At 43.2% G+C, this 17,299-nt stretch overlaps 1 protein-coding gene across 3 annotated transcripts in view; it reads right to left on the minus strand.

The window, feature by feature from the left end:
* Nucleotides 1-17,299, minus strand: part of NPHP4 (nephrocystin 4) — a 486,557-nt gene that overhangs the window by 232,515 nt on the left and 236,743 nt on the right. For all 3 annotated transcript variants that reach the window (XM_068240494.1, XM_068240492.1, XM_068240493.1), the window contains 2 exons: nucleotides 16,561-16,616; nucleotides 15,175-15,300 (listed from right to left, as the gene is read on the minus strand). In XM_068240494.1, coding sequence (XP_068096595.1) covers nucleotides 15,175-15,300; nucleotides 16,561-16,616 — 182 coding nt within the window. The remainder of the gene's footprint in view (nucleotides 1-15,174; nucleotides 15,301-16,560; nucleotides 16,617-17,299) is intronic.

Here is a 17,299-nt window from a genome sequence, read left to right on the forward strand (position 1 = left end):
AACAATCATCAACCCTCTGCACTCAAAACACATGCTCACAACTACCTGGAACGCTGACAGCAATAAAAGCAACTGAGAGTTGTCAAAATGGACGATCTTAGTCACCAGAAAAGACTTCAGTATCTTCTCTACTTGGTTCTAAGGAGGGAACTAGAACGTGGTGAACTGGCTGAGTACAACTGATACTGCTGTCTTCTTTGGAAACTAAGATCCTCACTAAAACCTGAATCAATATGCAAGTGTATATCTACGCCCTGGGAAACTTCATCTGAAGTCCTAGGGACGTAGATATTCGTCTCCCACCGTGCACCAGTGCACGCTCCCGCACAAGTACTCGTCGCCACCCATTAGTACAGTTCCCATTCACAGATCTAAGTGCTTGAAATCAATGACCACCAGCATCAATGAGATGCTGGTGGCCATTGATAAAAGTGATAGTAAAACATACACCCTTTACATCCTCTGTTTGCATAGAGTACACAGAAGGAATAAACCGGGAAAAATGGGCAAATAAAATGTGTGGGTTTCATCCACAGTAGCACGTTTTATTTTAAAACTATAATGGCCAACAACTGAAAAATAATGCATATTTTCAATTTTTTTCTTTTTAGTACCTTTAAATGAATTTAGAATAAATGAATTCTTAGTAAAATGTACCCCCCTCCCCCCCCCCCCAAAGAAAGCCTAATTGGTGGTGAAAAAAATAAGATATAGATAATTTCCTTGTGATAAGTAGTTATAAAGTTATTGGCAAATGAAAGGGAGGAGCGCTGAAATGTGAAAATTATTCTAGTCCATCAGGGGAAAAACCCCTTTAGTGTTTAACTAATTAAAAAATAACTAGTGTATTTAAAAATCAAATTTAACATATTGGCAGGGCAGGACAATGTGTTACTGACAGCTGATGGGTGGGAGAAGAATTGTAGAATTGATTTTTTAGTTCATTAACATTCCAATGCTTCAATCTACAAAAGGACTTTTCATAGGTCAACTGATTCAGGCCTCTTTTACACCAAGACGTTGCGTTTTAGGGGACGTTAAGGTCGCATAACGTCCCCTAACGCAACGCTTGCTGGTGGCAAGGGTAGACGCTATATAAAGCCGCGTTATGCGGCTCTCGGTGCGCCGTAAAATGACTGTGGAGACCACGTGATCGGAACACTCCGCATCACGTGGTCTTGCCAGCCAATAAGCGGCCGCTCCAGGAAGTAAACACTGCAGTAGTGATGGGAAGTCCGGCTCTTTTCAATGAATCGATTCATTGAAAAGAGCCGGACTTCCCATCACTACTGTTCAGAATCGATTCAGAAGCAGAGCAGCAGGACTGAACCTAGTGATGAATCGATTCTGAACAGTAGAGATAGGAAGCATGGCTCTTTTTAATGAATCGATTCATTGAAAAGAGCCAAACTTCCCATCACTACACTGCAGTGCAGTGAATATTAATTAGCCATGTGGCTGGCCACAATAGCGAACTCTCCCCTCCTCCTCTCCTGCACGAGTAAATAAAAAAAAACACATTACTGAGCATGTGCAAACAGTCTAACTCTGCTAAAACCGCTATAACGCACAGCATGCTGCACTTTCATTGAACGCGTAGCGTTACAATGTAACGCAACGTGGGCACTGTGAACAGCCCATTGATTTTTCATTATTGTGAGTTGGGCTGCGTTACAGGCTGCTCTAACGTGCGCCTGTAACGTCCCACTCTGAAAGGAGCCTTAAAGTCACAAGACACATTTTAAAATCAAACTTCAGGAGGTCCATGTCCAAGTAATTTCAACCCCTTGTCTCATGAATGGTATTTCCCAGGGACATCAGTGCCCAGAAGTGTGTATCTTTCCCCCCTAATTAATATTGAGCAATATTGTTGCAAATAGATCATAACAAAATGGCATAACACAATATTCTGAACACTGGGTGCAAAACATTCTGTCTTCCTTTGATAAGCACTTTTTCCAGTGTTAAGGAAAAGTGACTATTTGGGGATGACCCCCTTGTTCTAACATGTCCTATAGCTTCAATTATCACTTTCTGACTCTGGGGGTTCTATGGAATCCCTGAGAGACCATGGAATCTCCTTATAGGCCTTCATATTACTGGGCACAGAGTAGGGACACCAAGAGCCAAATATAGTGTAGTATGTACTGGTAGTTGAAATGAAGTATGATAGAGTAATAAACTATACACACAAAGCAGGGTTACCTGAAAGACAACCACTGTATAGGCAGGTGGGGACACTAGACCTGACCTTACTCAGGTTTAAGAAGTCGCTCTCCGTAGATGAGGGAAAAAGGGGGTAACACGCCTCCACCAGTGGGGGACTTAATATAACGTAGTATGGATACAGAGGTGCCAAAAGGATAAAAGAATCTAAAGGTGCCTGGCTCTTCTACTGACCACATATGCTATTGCTCCGTTGTTATTGCCTGATGAAGCAGGATCAAACCTGCGAAACGTGTTGCATTGTCCCCCGAAGTATGTATATAAACTTGTTGTATTTAACAAACTCATTGACAATTTTTGTGTCTGCTTGCAGGAGGTAAGTCCACCACTGCCTCCTCATGTTTTAAACGTTTTACATTATTTTATCCTTTTGGCGCCTCTGTATCCATACTATGCTTCATATTACTGGGAGTTGGATCTTTAACCACTTTACCCCCACGCGTACACATTTCTCCGTCCCTTTTTACATCTTTTCACCACTAGGGACGGAGAAATGCGTACTTTCCGCGCTCCCGCCGCTGCCCGCGCTTCCGCTCGCTCTAGCCCGCACCCCCGCTGGTAAACACGCCGCCGGCCGCTCGCCCGGAGATCAATGAACGGGAAAATCCATTCCCGTTCGTTGATCTAAGCCCCGCAATGATCCGCTGCTTCTCCGATAAGCAGCGCGATCAAGTTCCCAGCCTCTTTGTACTTCCTGCAAGCGTCCTTCCGGACGCTTGCAGGTCGCATAAACAAAATGTTACTGTCATCTTGTGGCCAAATAGTAAAACTACACCCTAAAGCATTTTTCACATACAAATAAATGTGACTGCGAAAGGGGACCCCCAATGGTTTATTTTTAAATTATGCACTGTCACTTTAAATTTTAAAGTTTTACCAACAAACTTAGGGGAAAAAAAATATTGTCAATTGAAGAAAGGAGATTCTAAGTCACATTGAGAACACGGACAATGAAAAAAAAGGGGGGGGGGGGAGGGCGAGAGGGGAAGGGGACCCCACCACCAAAAGTCGACAGAAATGGGGAGATGCAGAAGAGAGTGGGAGGGATGGGTGGTATGGTCATAGGTTCACTTCTCAACATCACTATCTTTGTACAGTAATCCGGAATTCATGTATGTTTCCCGTCCCAGGGTACCGATTTTTGGTTTTTTGTTTTTCTTGTACTTTTTTTAATTACAGAAAAGAAGTACCGTATACTAAAATGCACAAATCTGAGCTAAGCTTTGTTTATATGACATGATAACAGCACATCTAGCATATACAATATCAGTTAAAGAGGAACTGTAGTGAAAAGGTCATAATTAATAAAAGTATTAATTACAGTATTCACTTATATATTATTTAGTTAGTGTTTGCCCACTGTAAGATCTTTCCCTTTGCCTGAATTACTTTCTGAAATTCCTCACAGGTGGTGACATCTTTAGTTCTGCCAGGTGATCTGTGCAAAATGTTTGTTTGCTGAGAGAAGGAGATACTGCTTGCTTGGTAGTTGGACAAAGCCTTTATTTCCCACAATGCAACAAGGTTCACAGACAGCAATCTGTCAGGACCATGATCATGACGTCACACCGTGGGAGGGGTTTCACCACAATTTCAGCCATACAGACCCCTTATGATGATCTACTCGAGAAAAAGTAAAGCTTTCTTGTGGAAAAGGGGTATCTGCTACTGATAAGGATGGAGTTCAATCCTGGGTTAAAGTTCAGGGAAGTAGGAAGCAAGCTACCATGCGTTAGACTGCACTGTTGGGGCTATATAGTGAGGTAGGAAATATTTTTATCAATAAGAAAGGACCTTGGGGTATTTTGAAAAGTGCAAGATCCACTTACAGCAGATTTATTTCTTTAATTCCGATATTGCTTTTCTCACCTTATTTTTAGTAATTTTTTTTTGCTTTCTGGATCCTGAAAAGGGGGTCAATAGTTAAAGGACAACCGAGGTGACATGTGACATAATGAGATAGACGTGTACAGACAGCGCCAAGCACACAAATAACTAGGCTGTGTTCCTTTTTTTTTATCCGCCTGAAAGAGTTAAACATCAGGCATGCAAGTGACAGTTTCTGTCTGGGTCGGGACCAGGTAGGACTCGGTCAGACTATAGCATGACCCTCAGTGATAAGTAATTATAGCCATAAAACACTTTCCTGTCAGTAAATGGCTTCTGAGAGCCGGAAAGAGATAATTCATAAATGTGAGCTCTGGAATACTTAAATGAAAGTATCATTGAGCAGAGGTAATAAAACAGTAAAAACTTTAAAACTAGATTTAAATATAAAATAAAATTATGAGATATCTTAAAAAGTTATTTTTAGGAGAAGGAGGACAGGTACAATTATTTTTCTCATCAGCTAATTTTCACCTCGGACGTCCTTTAAGGAGAGCGGAAAAAAAAAGAAGATGAGGTTAAGAGACGAGATAAACTGATATGAAGAGAGGGAAGTTAGAACAAAAGAAAAGGAAATGAAGAAGTGATGAGAAGGCAAGAGAAGAATTCATCAGAAAATCAGAGCTGAAGACAAAGCAAATGCAGCAGTACAAAGAAGAGAAAATGAAAGGTAAGTTGCATTGTAATTCCTGTGGTTATCTGTATATTTCTCGGAAGAGTTAACACATCGGTAATGTTTATAATGTGTGAGGACTGAGTAATTGTTCCATGTGAAAGGTACAGTGTACAGTGTGGAAGAGTTTACAGTGAAAAGTGAAGGTCAATGAGCTGGAAGCTACAGACTGAGTGAATATGCCATTGAATTTGTAATGTACCATTAGCTGTTGTTATATGTAAATAAATAATTCAGTTCAATTCATGGAACAGGGTAAATGCTACCAAAGAAAGCTTTCAGGCTGCTTAATATCAGGTGCTGAATGCTAATCCTCTCCTGTGTAGTGAGCTCAGCCCCAGGACAGGAGCACAGGAGGAGAAGGTCAAGAGGTACAAACAAAAATGCTGCACAAGTGTGAGCCTCACTTTAAATACTTGTCAGCCTCTTAACTCCACTGTTTTCCTATTTCCTGTGAAAAATAAGCAAACCGGGTGAAGATGCTTGTTGATAACAGAGATATTTAGCTGCTATATGCTTCGACTGATTATCCTTTTCCACATTACTTGTCAACCAGTATCGAGCAGTTTAATGCACATTTCACCAAGAATCATGAACTCTCTAGAATAGCTCCTATAGCTCAAGCCAGGGGCGTTTCTAGGTTCCTGGGAGATCTGGGGCACCCCTTGGCACCAAAAGGAAATGATTGTGCGGCGTGCATAAAAAAATGGGCTTGGCCATGCCGTGGAAAGTGGGCATGGTCATAGGTGGGGCCAAATGTACATGAACATAGCAGTGGCGTATCTTAAATATTCAATAGGTAGTATTTCACATAAATAAGCCCCTCACCTGGCTGGCCTGTGTGCTGTACTCGACTGTCTGTTATGCTGTGCTGGCATGGCTGGTGATGATGCTGTGCTGGCATTGCTGGTAGTGATGCTGTGCCGGTCTGGCTGACAGTGATGCTGTGCCAGCTTGGTTAGGTAGGTACCCCCAGTATAAACTGGATATGTAGGTGCCCCCAGTGTATGTTAGATAAGTAGCCTCCCCCAGTATAGATTAGATAGGTATCTTCCCCCAGTATAGATTATATACAGTAGATAGTAGATAGATGCCCCCAGTATAGGTTACATAGTTAGGTGATTCCAGTATAGGCTAGATAGGTAGCTTCCCCAGTATAGATTAGATTGGCAGGTTCCCCAAGTATAGATGAGATAGGCAGCTTCCCCCAGTATTGATTAGATAGGCAGCTTCCCCCAGTATAAATTAGATAGGCAGTTTCCTCCAGTATAGATCAGATAGGCAGCTTCCCCCAGTATAGATTAGATAGGCAACTTCCCCCAGTATAGATTGGATAGGCAGCTTCCCCCAGTATAGATTAGATAGGCAGCTCCCCCCAGTATAGATTAGATAAGTAGGTTCCCCCAGTATAGATTGGATAGGCAGCTTCCCCCAGTATAGATTAGATAGGCAGCTTCCCCCAGTATAGATTAGATAGGCAGTTTCCCCCGGTATAGATTAGATAGACAGCTTCCCCCGGTATAGATTAGATAGACAGCTTCCCCTGGTATAGATTAGATAGGCAGCTTCCCCCAGTATAGATTAGATAGGCAGCTTCCCCCAGTATAGATTAGATAGGCAGCTTCCCCCGGTATAGATTAGATAGGCAGCTTCCCCCGGTATAGATTAGATAGGCAGCTTCCCCCAGTATAGATTAGATAGGTAGCTTCCCCCAGTGTAGGCTAGATTGGCGGGGGGAGAGGGCAGTTCAAAACTCACCTTCCGTTCGGATCGACGCAGGCACAGCTTCCATGTGCTTCTGACTTCCTCCCACCTGGAGTCCAAGGTAAAAATCCCCATCCAGGGTATTAACCGTATAGGTAGTTTATATGCTACATGGCTACAATTACTAGGTAATGCCTAATGATGTTGATCCAGGGATTTTATCTGATTGCCATCTGGAGTCGGGAAGGAATTTTTCCCTTTAGGGGCTAATTGGACCATGCCTTGTAAGGGTTTTTTCGTCTTCCTCTGGATCAACAGGGATATGTGAGGGAGCAGGCTGGTGTTGTACTTTATACTGGTTGAACTCGATGGACGTATGTCTTTTTTCAACCAAAATAACTATGTAACTATGCACTCTCCAATTAGACATGGGGTCCTCTTGGTACTCCTAATGCCTCCCACAACATAAGAATACATTAGCTTCTTAGCAAAATTGTTTCTTAGGACATTAGATTGGATTTGAGGGATAGGCCAAATCAAACAGATCCAGCATGTTGAGTACTCTTGAGTAAAGTGTCTGATATTTTAGACCAGTAACCAGATGATTCTTTTTAAGAATTTCGATATGCACCACCCCTTCAACCCCACTGCCACACACCCCTTCCTTCTCTTTACTCCCCCCGCAGTTGTACCTGGCAGTTGTAATATGCGCGCGCAATCATGGTGGCTGTTTAGAGTGCAGTGTAGGTAGGTGGCTGGGTAGTGTACTGGTTAAGGGCGCTGTCTCTGAAATACGAAACCTGGGTTTAAACATCGGCTCTTCCCATGCAGTAAGCCAGCACCTATTCAGTAAGGAATTATTGGGCAAGACTCCTTAACACTGCTATTGCCTACTGAGTGCACTCTAGTGGCTGCCTCGCAAGTGCTTTGAGTCCGGCAGGAGAAATGCGCTACACAAATATTGAAATGATGATTATTAAAAAGAAAATGACCAAGTAGATTTAAATTAAAGATAAATAGGTTTCCTCACATCCCAAGGGAGATGCTTGTCTTGTATGGGGCTAAATAGGGTTATTAATTGGGGAGTGTAATAATTATGTAATATACAATGAAAGAATTGGCAATTAGTGAGTCAGGTCATCTAATTTTCATTAAAAACAGAATTTTATAAACATAGGACATTACAAATGACTAAAATTGCAAATATAAAGAACAAGTATCAGCCCATACAGCCATCACAACATAGCATTGATGAGACAATTAATTAGTACATAAATAACTATAGCTTGTCACTTCTAAATGATAGGGACGTAGCAACGGGATGTTCTCCTAAACTGTGCAAACAATCTATATCCATAGAGTAGGCCCACAGTGTCTGCAAGTAGTATTAATATCACACAGGGCCTCAATTCACTAAGCAGTTTAGACTAGTCTACTGGTGGATTTTAGTCTACTGATGGTTTGGTCAGTTGCATCAAAGGGGAATTCACTAATGCCAAATGTTTTAGACTTGTTTTTAGACTTGGTCTAAACCATTTGGTAATTAGGTCGGTAAAGCAGGGGAAATGATCAAAAGATGTAATTCACAAACAAGAAGCTATGACTGACCTCCTTCATCTGATGAGTTCTCCTATGCATACAATTAAACTCCTGCATAATTAATTCAAAAGGTTCCATCCTCACATCTAAAATCCCCAGCGTCAAAGGAAATTCAAGCCAGCTATATGCAGTAGTGTTAGTCCACTCACGTGTGAGCTGGCTTGAATTTCCTTTGACGCTGGGGAGGTTTGACACTGCCTGTGTCAGTAATGGCTGCGTAAGTGTTCAACACAGAGGCGTGCTTATCTGCACACGGGGGGAATCTGAAGATCTTCCACACTTATGAGGCTGATCAGCTGCACACCATCACTTTACAGTTCAATTGGGCCTGAAGATATTATGCATGCTTGAATCTCCAGTATATAGGAAGTGCACTCCTATTAGGGACACATGCTATTTACCCCATTGATCTGGTTTGGTTTTAGGGAGGGTGTTTTTATATTGTTGGCAGTTCTGCATTTATTGCTATTCATTGCTTTGTGTATTAATAAATTTATATTCTTTTGCTATGAGCTCCCTTTGATTTACCAAATTGTTTGATATATCTATAGAAAGGTGAGACGAGCACTACATACATATTGTAGATACACAGGTTGATATCCCGTAGTGTGGGGTGTTCAGTTTACCTCACATAATTACTTTACCAAAAGAAATCAGCTGGTCTAATCTCTGTCAGAAAAAGTGGGTGTGGTTACTCCTTGTTTGCCCTTGTGAATTGTGCAATTACTGAATGTTAGACCAGGTCTAAAAACAGGTCTAAAACATTACATTAAAGTTAAAAGGCGATTAGTACATGCTGAGAAGGTAGCTAGGGGGTCATTAGGGTGACAGTATGAAGATACTATACACATCTTTTTCATCTGGAGGGAGCCTATTAGAATAAGGAACCGTCCCAAGTCATCTGAAATAACCTGTTCTACCTCCAGTGGGAAGGAGTTATGCAAAAGTAGAGCAACTCCTAATATTTTCCTGGAGGGGGAAGAGGCAAAATATACACGCCTATATTGGGTATGAATGAATTTCAGGAAAGAAGAATGCGTGAAATGCGTTTCTTGTAACGCGATTATGTCAGGCTTGTGTGTCATATAATCCTGCATGGCCTTGCGTCTTTTAGGGGGGGAATTAAATCCCCTAACTTTATGGGAAACTATTCTGACCATGGAAGACAGTAAAAAAAATTAAGCTTTACTACAGACATCGTAGCATAAGTTTGCTGGAGTTAGGAAGGCTAGACCTATAATTATTATTACAGGATTTGGACATGACCTGGTACCTAGTGAAATAAACAGTAACATGTTAGTAAAACAAATAACAAAAGAACATAACCAGAGGATAAAACTCCTCTTCAGATGATTCACAGATGTAGGGGACCATATTAGTGGTACCCACATGCGTAAATCTGAGAGTGGGGATCCCGAGGCTGTAATAAGTAACAGTAACACAACCTATGTCAAACTAAAATAATGAAACAGGACAGGTTTTTGGTGGTGAATTGGCAGAAAGACCTGTAGGAAAAACGGTTAGTAGCAATAGTATATAATCATTAAGTCAGTACAGTATTGATTTGGAAGCGTAGAAAAAACCCAGAGCAAAAGTTGTGAGTATTTGTGCCCAGAATAAGGTCCGGTCCAGGTGGGGATACTCCTCTCGTCACTTGGATGAACAACATGTTATGTTACGGAGAGGGGAGGGGGGCCACCTAGTGGTAATATTGAATATTAGAGGGCATAGTACTTAAATAATACTATGTAATAGTACATAGGATTTGAAAACAATAGATTGGAATAATGATCAAATGAGCAATTTAACAAAAAATCAACAAAAGGCACTCAAAGAATTACAAGCAATGAATAAGGTAGTGATAAAGAAAAGTGATAAAGGAGGGAACGTGGTCCTGATGACTGTGGAAAAATATGTGGGGGAGGCAGAGAGACTTCTGTCGGATGGAAATTGCTATAGGCAAGTTAGGGGGAATCCATTTTTGCAATTGGTAAAATATGTGAATATGAAATTGTCATGGGGTTTGGTGGAAGGCGTGCTATTGGAGAAGGAATTTAAATACATGGAGGTAAAGGAATTTAATATTCCTACGTTCTATATCATTCCCAAAGTACATAAAAGCCTGACGGACCCCCCGGGGAGACCAATTATTTCTGCAAATGGGGGCCCTTCGGATAGAATAGCACAGTATGTGGAAAGAAAATTAAAGCCAATAGTGGTCTCTCTGCCCTCTTACGTAAAAGACACAACAGAAGTTTTGAATAAAATTGAAAAAGTTGAGCTACCTGAGAATTGTCTATTGGTAGCATTAGACGTGGATTCCTTATTTACGTCAATCCCTAATGAAGTAGGTCTAAGAGCGATGTCTTGGTTTATGGACAGATATTATGGAGAGGAAGAGGAAGCCCATAATAACTATGTGTTAGACCTAATGAAATTGATTTTGACTCGTAATTTCTTCCAGTTTGATGGGAAGTATTACCAACAATTGAGGGGCGTGGCCATGGGGGCGGCATGCTCCCCGACCTATGCATGCCTTCACCTAGGGTTATGGGAGCTGGAGGAGGTGTACGGCATGTTGGGGTTTGGGGAGCGTGTCGCCCTCTGGCTCCGTTATATTGACGATGTGGTCATGGTATGGAGGGGCGACAGAAGCAGCCTCCAAGAATTTGTGGATTGTTTGAATCGCAATCAGAGGAATATTTATGTGACCTACACTTGTGATGAAAACGCTATTACCTTTTTGGATTTTAAGTTGTTTAGGAGAGGTACAAAATTATTCTCGAGCACATATAGAAAGGAAAGTGCAGAAAATACACTGCTCCATGCTTCGAGCCACCACCTGGGGTGTCAGATTAGATCAGTGCCCACGGGAGAATTTTTAAGAATAAGGCGGAATTGTGCCTCAATTGAACTGTACAAACAAGAGTCAATAGTTCTAAGACAACGGTTGAAAGAGAGAGGTTATTCGAATAGAATGATAAAATCAGCCTATGTGAGGGCGTTAAAAACGGACAGGGAAAACCTGCTTGAGAAGAGAGAAAAGAAAGAGAAACAGGAAGAGAAAGACTTAGTGAGAGTAATTACAAGATATGGTAGTCATTGGGAGAAGTTGGTAGAGTTACTTAAAAAAAATTGGGGTTTCCTCACTCTAGATAAAGATATTGCTCAGATTGTGAGTGACAAACCCCAGGTGACGGCAAGGAGAAGCAGCAGTTTGGGAGATATGTTGATGCGAAGTGAATTCCAGAGAGATCAAAATACTAATAGGAGAAGGAAAGGGATGTTTAAGTGTCAAAATTGTAGACATTGTAGGTATGTTTTGGAGGGAGACACATTCCATGACAGCAATGGTACAACTGAATTTAAGATACGAGACTACATCTCATATGCAACAACGAAAGTTATCTACCAGCTTATATGTCCCTGTAATAAAATCTATATTGGCAAAACGGGAAGGGACTTGGAGACTCGCATAGGAGAACATATTAAAAACATTAAGGGTAAAAATGTTGACAGTGCAGTAGCGCAACATTTCTTAGAATTTCACAATAGTGACCCTAAAGGTCTTAAATTTAGAGGGATATATAAATTAAACATTAGCCCAAGGAGAGGGGACTTTGATAGAGTTCTGTTGCAAAAGGAGTGTATGTGGATATATAAGTGTAATACCCGGGCCCCTAAGGGAATGAATGTAGAGTTCAATTTGGGTTTTTTTCTCTAGGCGGGTCTTCCAGGTCCTGAACTGTCTATTGCCTGGGGGGGGGAGGGGGATAGATAAGGTTGAGTGATGGTTGCTCTTGTTGATCCTGGGTCCTCTCCCTCCACTATGAATCACATGTGTAAGGGCTCCTTTTTACAGGGTTGTGCAATACTGGGGGACCTATTGTATTGGGTGTAATTGTTTGTTTTGTGCAACAATACAGTATTTTTGAAGCAAGTTTGATCTCTCAGTGATATATTTATAAACTATACATAACCTGTCCGTGATCATATGGATTGTGAAGAGTGGGCCGGAGAGGGTGGTGAGGATGGATTCTCCGAGATCCGTCGGTGTCTGCGGTTAGTGACCTCCGTCCAGACTCTGGTCGGTCTGGGGGAACGTTGAGGAAGCGAGGTCTGGTCGTGAGGCGGTAGCTGTAGGCCACACTGACCCAGGGCAAGGCGGGCTTCAGCCAGTGATTTGCAGGCATAGCTTCTGTTGTTGTATTCGAAGCACAAAGAGAAGGGGAAACCCCACTTATATTTCACAGAAGCTGTGATAAGGGCTTGGGTTGCGGGCCTCGTGTCTCTCCTTCGCGCCAGTGTGAGGGGAGATAGGTCAGCAAAGAGACGTATCGTATTAGGGAGGTCCGGGAGTGTTGATAAAGGCCTAGCTGCAGTTAAGATGGCATCCCTCATCTCTTCATGCTGCATCTTTAGAACAATGTCCCGGGGAAGATCCGCATTACGAGGGCGTCTCAAGGCCCTGTGGATGTGCACTATCCGGAACTTCTGAGGATCATGCTGCGGCAGGATAGCCGAAAAGAGATTTAGGGCCATTTACTTTAGTTCCGTAATGGATTCCGGAACCCCGCAGATTCGTAGATTTGCCCCCCGGGACCTATTTTCAAGGTCTTCAAGCTTAAGTTCCATGGCCGAGATCTTTTCATCTTGGTCATCAAGCTGGAGCTTATCTGCCGCTACTGCGTCTACTAGGGAGTCTGCTTGCTTCTCGAGCGTGGCCACCCGCTCACCCACCTCCTTGATCTGGTTAGATAGATCGCTTACCGCGGCTGCTAGTTCCCGTTTAAACAGCAAACTGATGTCCTTGTATAGCTGTTGGGATTGTTGCTTTGTGAGGGGAACCTCCACTGCAGATTGCAGCGACTCGGGGAGAGAGTTGGGTGAGCCCGGCCCTGATGAGTGAGGCGAGGAAGCCGAGGCTGAGGTCGCAGCGGCCATCTTGGATCTCGTGGGAGCAGGCCCAAAATGCTCGGTAAGTTTGCGTTGTCTGTTTTGCTTCTTTGGAGCCTCGGGAGGTGGCGGATTATCTTTCTTTCCTCTCCTGGACATTGCCTGGTCGTTAAGAATTGTAGCGGGAGGAAAATTGCTTGTGAACAAGGCTGTGAGAGAGATAATCAGGATCCCGAAGACGAAGATCTGCCAACTAGCGTCTGCTCATGGCGGCTCCGCGCATGCACCCCCCTTTCTTGCATTTTAATCCCAGCCTGTAGGGACCTATACCAGGATACCTATATTGGGGGCACCTATACCTGGCTATCTATACTAGGGGAACTATACCTGGCTACCTATATTGGGGGCACCTATACCTGGCTACCTATACTTGGGCCACCTATACCTGGCTACCTATACTGTTGTAACTTAAACCTGGCTACCTAAACTGGGAGCACCTATATCTGGCTACCTATACTGGGGCACCTAAATCTGGCTACCTATACTAGGGGCACCAATACCTGGCTACTTATTCTGAGGGCACATATACCTGGCTACCTATACTGGAGGCACTTAAACCTGGATACCTATATTGGGGGCACCTATACCTGGCTACCTATACTGGGTGCACCTATACCTTGCAGCACCTATACTGTGAGGATACATCCTGTTACCTAATACTGGGAGTCACATCTGTGGGCTACAAAATACTGCATTTCAAATAGTGTACTCAAGCCTACGGGGAGGGGCACAATTTTTACACAATCGTCCTGGGAGCAATATAGCCTAGAAACTGCCCTGAGTACCAGCTGCATTACTTGGATTCCAGCTTGATCTACCTTAGCAAAATGCTAGGCAGAATGGAATGAGAGAGGTGCTCCAGTGTGCGTCAAGCCTACCACCTTATCCTTCCCTACATGTGCATCTGAGTTATTTAAAGCCCCAGCATCATCCTGCGTGCGCAAATCTAAAGGTGAGTTCATCATTCACATTCAGCATTCTTTTTTAGGATTTAGTCAGTCAAATGGGAAATATTACTTAAAAGTTTGTTAATCTTGACTGACTGAAACCAACAGGAGAAGACCTCCAATCAAGTCCCCAAGTTTGGCAAGCTTTAACACCAGCTGTTGCTCAGAGAAGAAGAGCTGGCACTTACTGTAGACTTACTCTTAAGCTGGCCACTAACGGTCCAATTTCTAGCGAAAAATCGTTCGAGCGATCAGAAATTCTGATCGGATTGGTTGTAAATAATCTCTATTGGTGGACACAATCGATTATGAATGAGTGAAAAAATTGTCGCCTGAATGAATTTTCGTCGAACGAAAATTTGGATTTTCTTGGTGGTCATGATAGATAGGAAGCAATGATCGGTTAGTTGATGGTGTAGTGAACGATTTTTCATCCGATCAGAATTTGATCGCTCAAACGATTTTTCGCTAGAAATTGGACCGTTAGTGGCCACCTTCAGTTTGCAAACTGAATACCACGGCTGCCCTTGCTGCATTCATTATTTACCAAAACTAATGATAATAGGCATAAATGTAAATACTTAAAGAGACACTGAAGCGAGACTAAATCTCGCTTCAGGTCTTATATATAGCAGGGGCACGTGTGCCCCTGCTAAAACGCCGCTATCCCGCAGCTTAACGGGGGTCCCTTCACCCCCAACCCACCCCCGCAAACCTGGGTCGGAAAAAGGTCGCTGGAGCTGATCTTCCTGGAGGCAGGGCTAACGGCTGCAGCCCTGCCTCCAGTCGCGTCTATCAGACGCGCATCGCCGCCTCTCCCCCGCCCCTCTCAGTGAAGGAAGACTGAGAGGGGCGGGGGAGAGGCGGAGGTACACGTCTGATAGACGCGCATGGGGCAGGGCTGCGGCGGTTAGCCCTGCCCCAACCAGGAAGCGCTCCCCCGCTGCTCGGAGGGGGTTTGGGGGGACAGGGACCCCCGTTAAGCCGCGCTATAGCGGCGTTTTAGCAGGGGCACGCATGCCCCTGCTAGCTATGAGGTCTGAAGCGAGATCTATTCTCGCTTCAGACTCTCTTTAAAGAAGGGGAAATCAATCAACATTAAAGATAGAACAATTATGAATTAAAAACGATGAAATAATAATAATAATAATCAGACTTTCCACTAAACCGTTACAGACTTACCATGTGAGATGCCTGAAAGGCCATAGGTGAAGGCATCAGCTGGCTGGGGACTTGCTGCAGCGGTATTTTTGACGAATGGCTTATTGTCGGATACCGAGACGATGTAGTCAGCTGGGATATTGAAAGCTACAGTGAAAACAAAACATTTCCCTCTCAGCGGGTGTTCTAAAAGGTCAATAAAAGCATGTACAATTTACACTGCAGCACTCAGGGGTGTGCACAGTCTGAGGGCACTACCTGGCTGCAATTCAAACCCCTACTAAGAACAACGGCCACAATTCATTTCACCAGGATTTTGTAATGAAAAAAAAAACACCTTTTTTAGTATGCACTATTATGTGATTTGGGTGTGCAGTGGGAAGGTGCATGCAGTTTCTACACATATTCTGATAAACCATCCACAACCTTTAAATAGTTATTTGGCATTTCACAGCTTCACTTTCAAGATGGGCTTTTTCTTGAAAGGTCCCCTTTTTGTCACCAAATGATGATAGTTTGTCATGAGTATCTACAGAAAAGCTGCTGTATGTACAATATTATTCTGGGGGATAGAATGCACTCAGGCAGTGACTTGTAGCTAATAATAGAAAACAACAGGCAGCATCTGTTGCCAATGACAGTGTTGCCAGCACAAGATGCTGATGAATTTAAGCAGTTCATGTATGCAGAAGAAAATTGCCAGCAGATCAGTGAGTAAATGACAAGATGACATAAACTTAGAAGTTTGTAGCATGGAACTAGAAGGCCAGGAGCGCCCTTGCGCATGCACACTACGTACTGCACATGCATAGAGCTCCCCTGGCTAGAGGCGCGTGATCAAAAATGCGCATCGCCAGGCAGTGCCTGTGCAGTGCTCACCGACCCTCCTGACTTTAAAGTAGCTTTAGGGGGATATTAGACTATAATGGAGGGGGCAGAGGAGAATGGGGTATAGGCAGGCATAAGAAAAAGGTATACTTTAAGGAAACGATCATTCAGGATCTATTGGGAGATTGCTGGCAGTGATGGGTTCATGGTTAAGCCTAGTTAGGGTTATCCTATCACAGGAACATAATGATATTCAAGTTCAGACAGGTGATAGATGTGCGGCTTTGGATCATGTTAGTTTTGGGATTCAAAATGGTTGTTAATCAACTCTGTCAGAAAAAGGAAATACATAGGTAAACCACTCCATCAGATAAGAATATCATCCACATGGCATAGGTTCTGCAGATGCAGCAGACTATCATACAGGCTAGGGCAACACCAATGACCAATGTTACAAGACACCAAAAAAGAAAATAAAACATACCCAAACACAACACCAAAATCTGATGTATTGCTTTCACCCAGAGCTACATCCTTTACATAATTATATTATAAAACTGAGAGCAGAAATACACTTACTGCAGGTCCTAGCTGAGATTCCTGAAGGTTGGCAGACATCGTCATTGATGACTTTGCTATAAAAACACACAAAGGTAAATATCTTAATTTTATTATTTGAAGGAAAAAAAAATAATTTCAAGACTGGCTGGCTAATGCTAGAAAAATCAGCAGGACTTCCAGGCAACTGATATTGTTTAAAAGGAAATAAATATGGCACTCTCCATATGCCTCTCACTTCAGGATTAATTTAACAGATCTGATATTCATAAGGCCAGCATTAGACCATTTCGATTTGTTTAATTCCCCCCTGAGCTTTCTGCTGTTAGCTTACAGTAGGGAGATCCAATGTAGTTCAACATGTTGTACTGAACTGAACTGAACTACTGCAGTATGCAGCTTAACAGTCTGGCCATTTTCCTCTGAGTAGTTTAAAGAGAACCCGAGGTGGTTCTTGGGGGGGCAGATGGGACATAGAGGCATGTTCTCTGCCTCATGACATGCCTCTGAGTCCCCCTACCGCTGCGCTACAGCCCCCCACCATCTGCGACATTATTTAAGGTGGACACAGGGGAGAGGAATTCCCTGTTCAAAACGCCCGCCAGGGGCATTCCTGAAGGGCTTCCTGAGCTGCCATTGGGCATCTCTCTCTCCCTGGCCGCGCCCCCTGCTGCTCCACCTCCGCCCGGGACGCTGTTAGAGGCACACAGTCTCTCCTTTCAGCGTCATGACCCAGAGGTCACAAAAGTGAAAGTGATCC

This window comes from Hyperolius riggenbachi, chromosome 6 (genome assembly GCF_040937935.1).
Source record: "Hyperolius riggenbachi isolate aHypRig1 chromosome 6, aHypRig1.pri, whole genome shotgun sequence".
Classification (NCBI taxonomy): Eukaryota; Metazoa; Chordata; class Amphibia; order Anura; family Hyperoliidae; genus Hyperolius; species Hyperolius riggenbachi.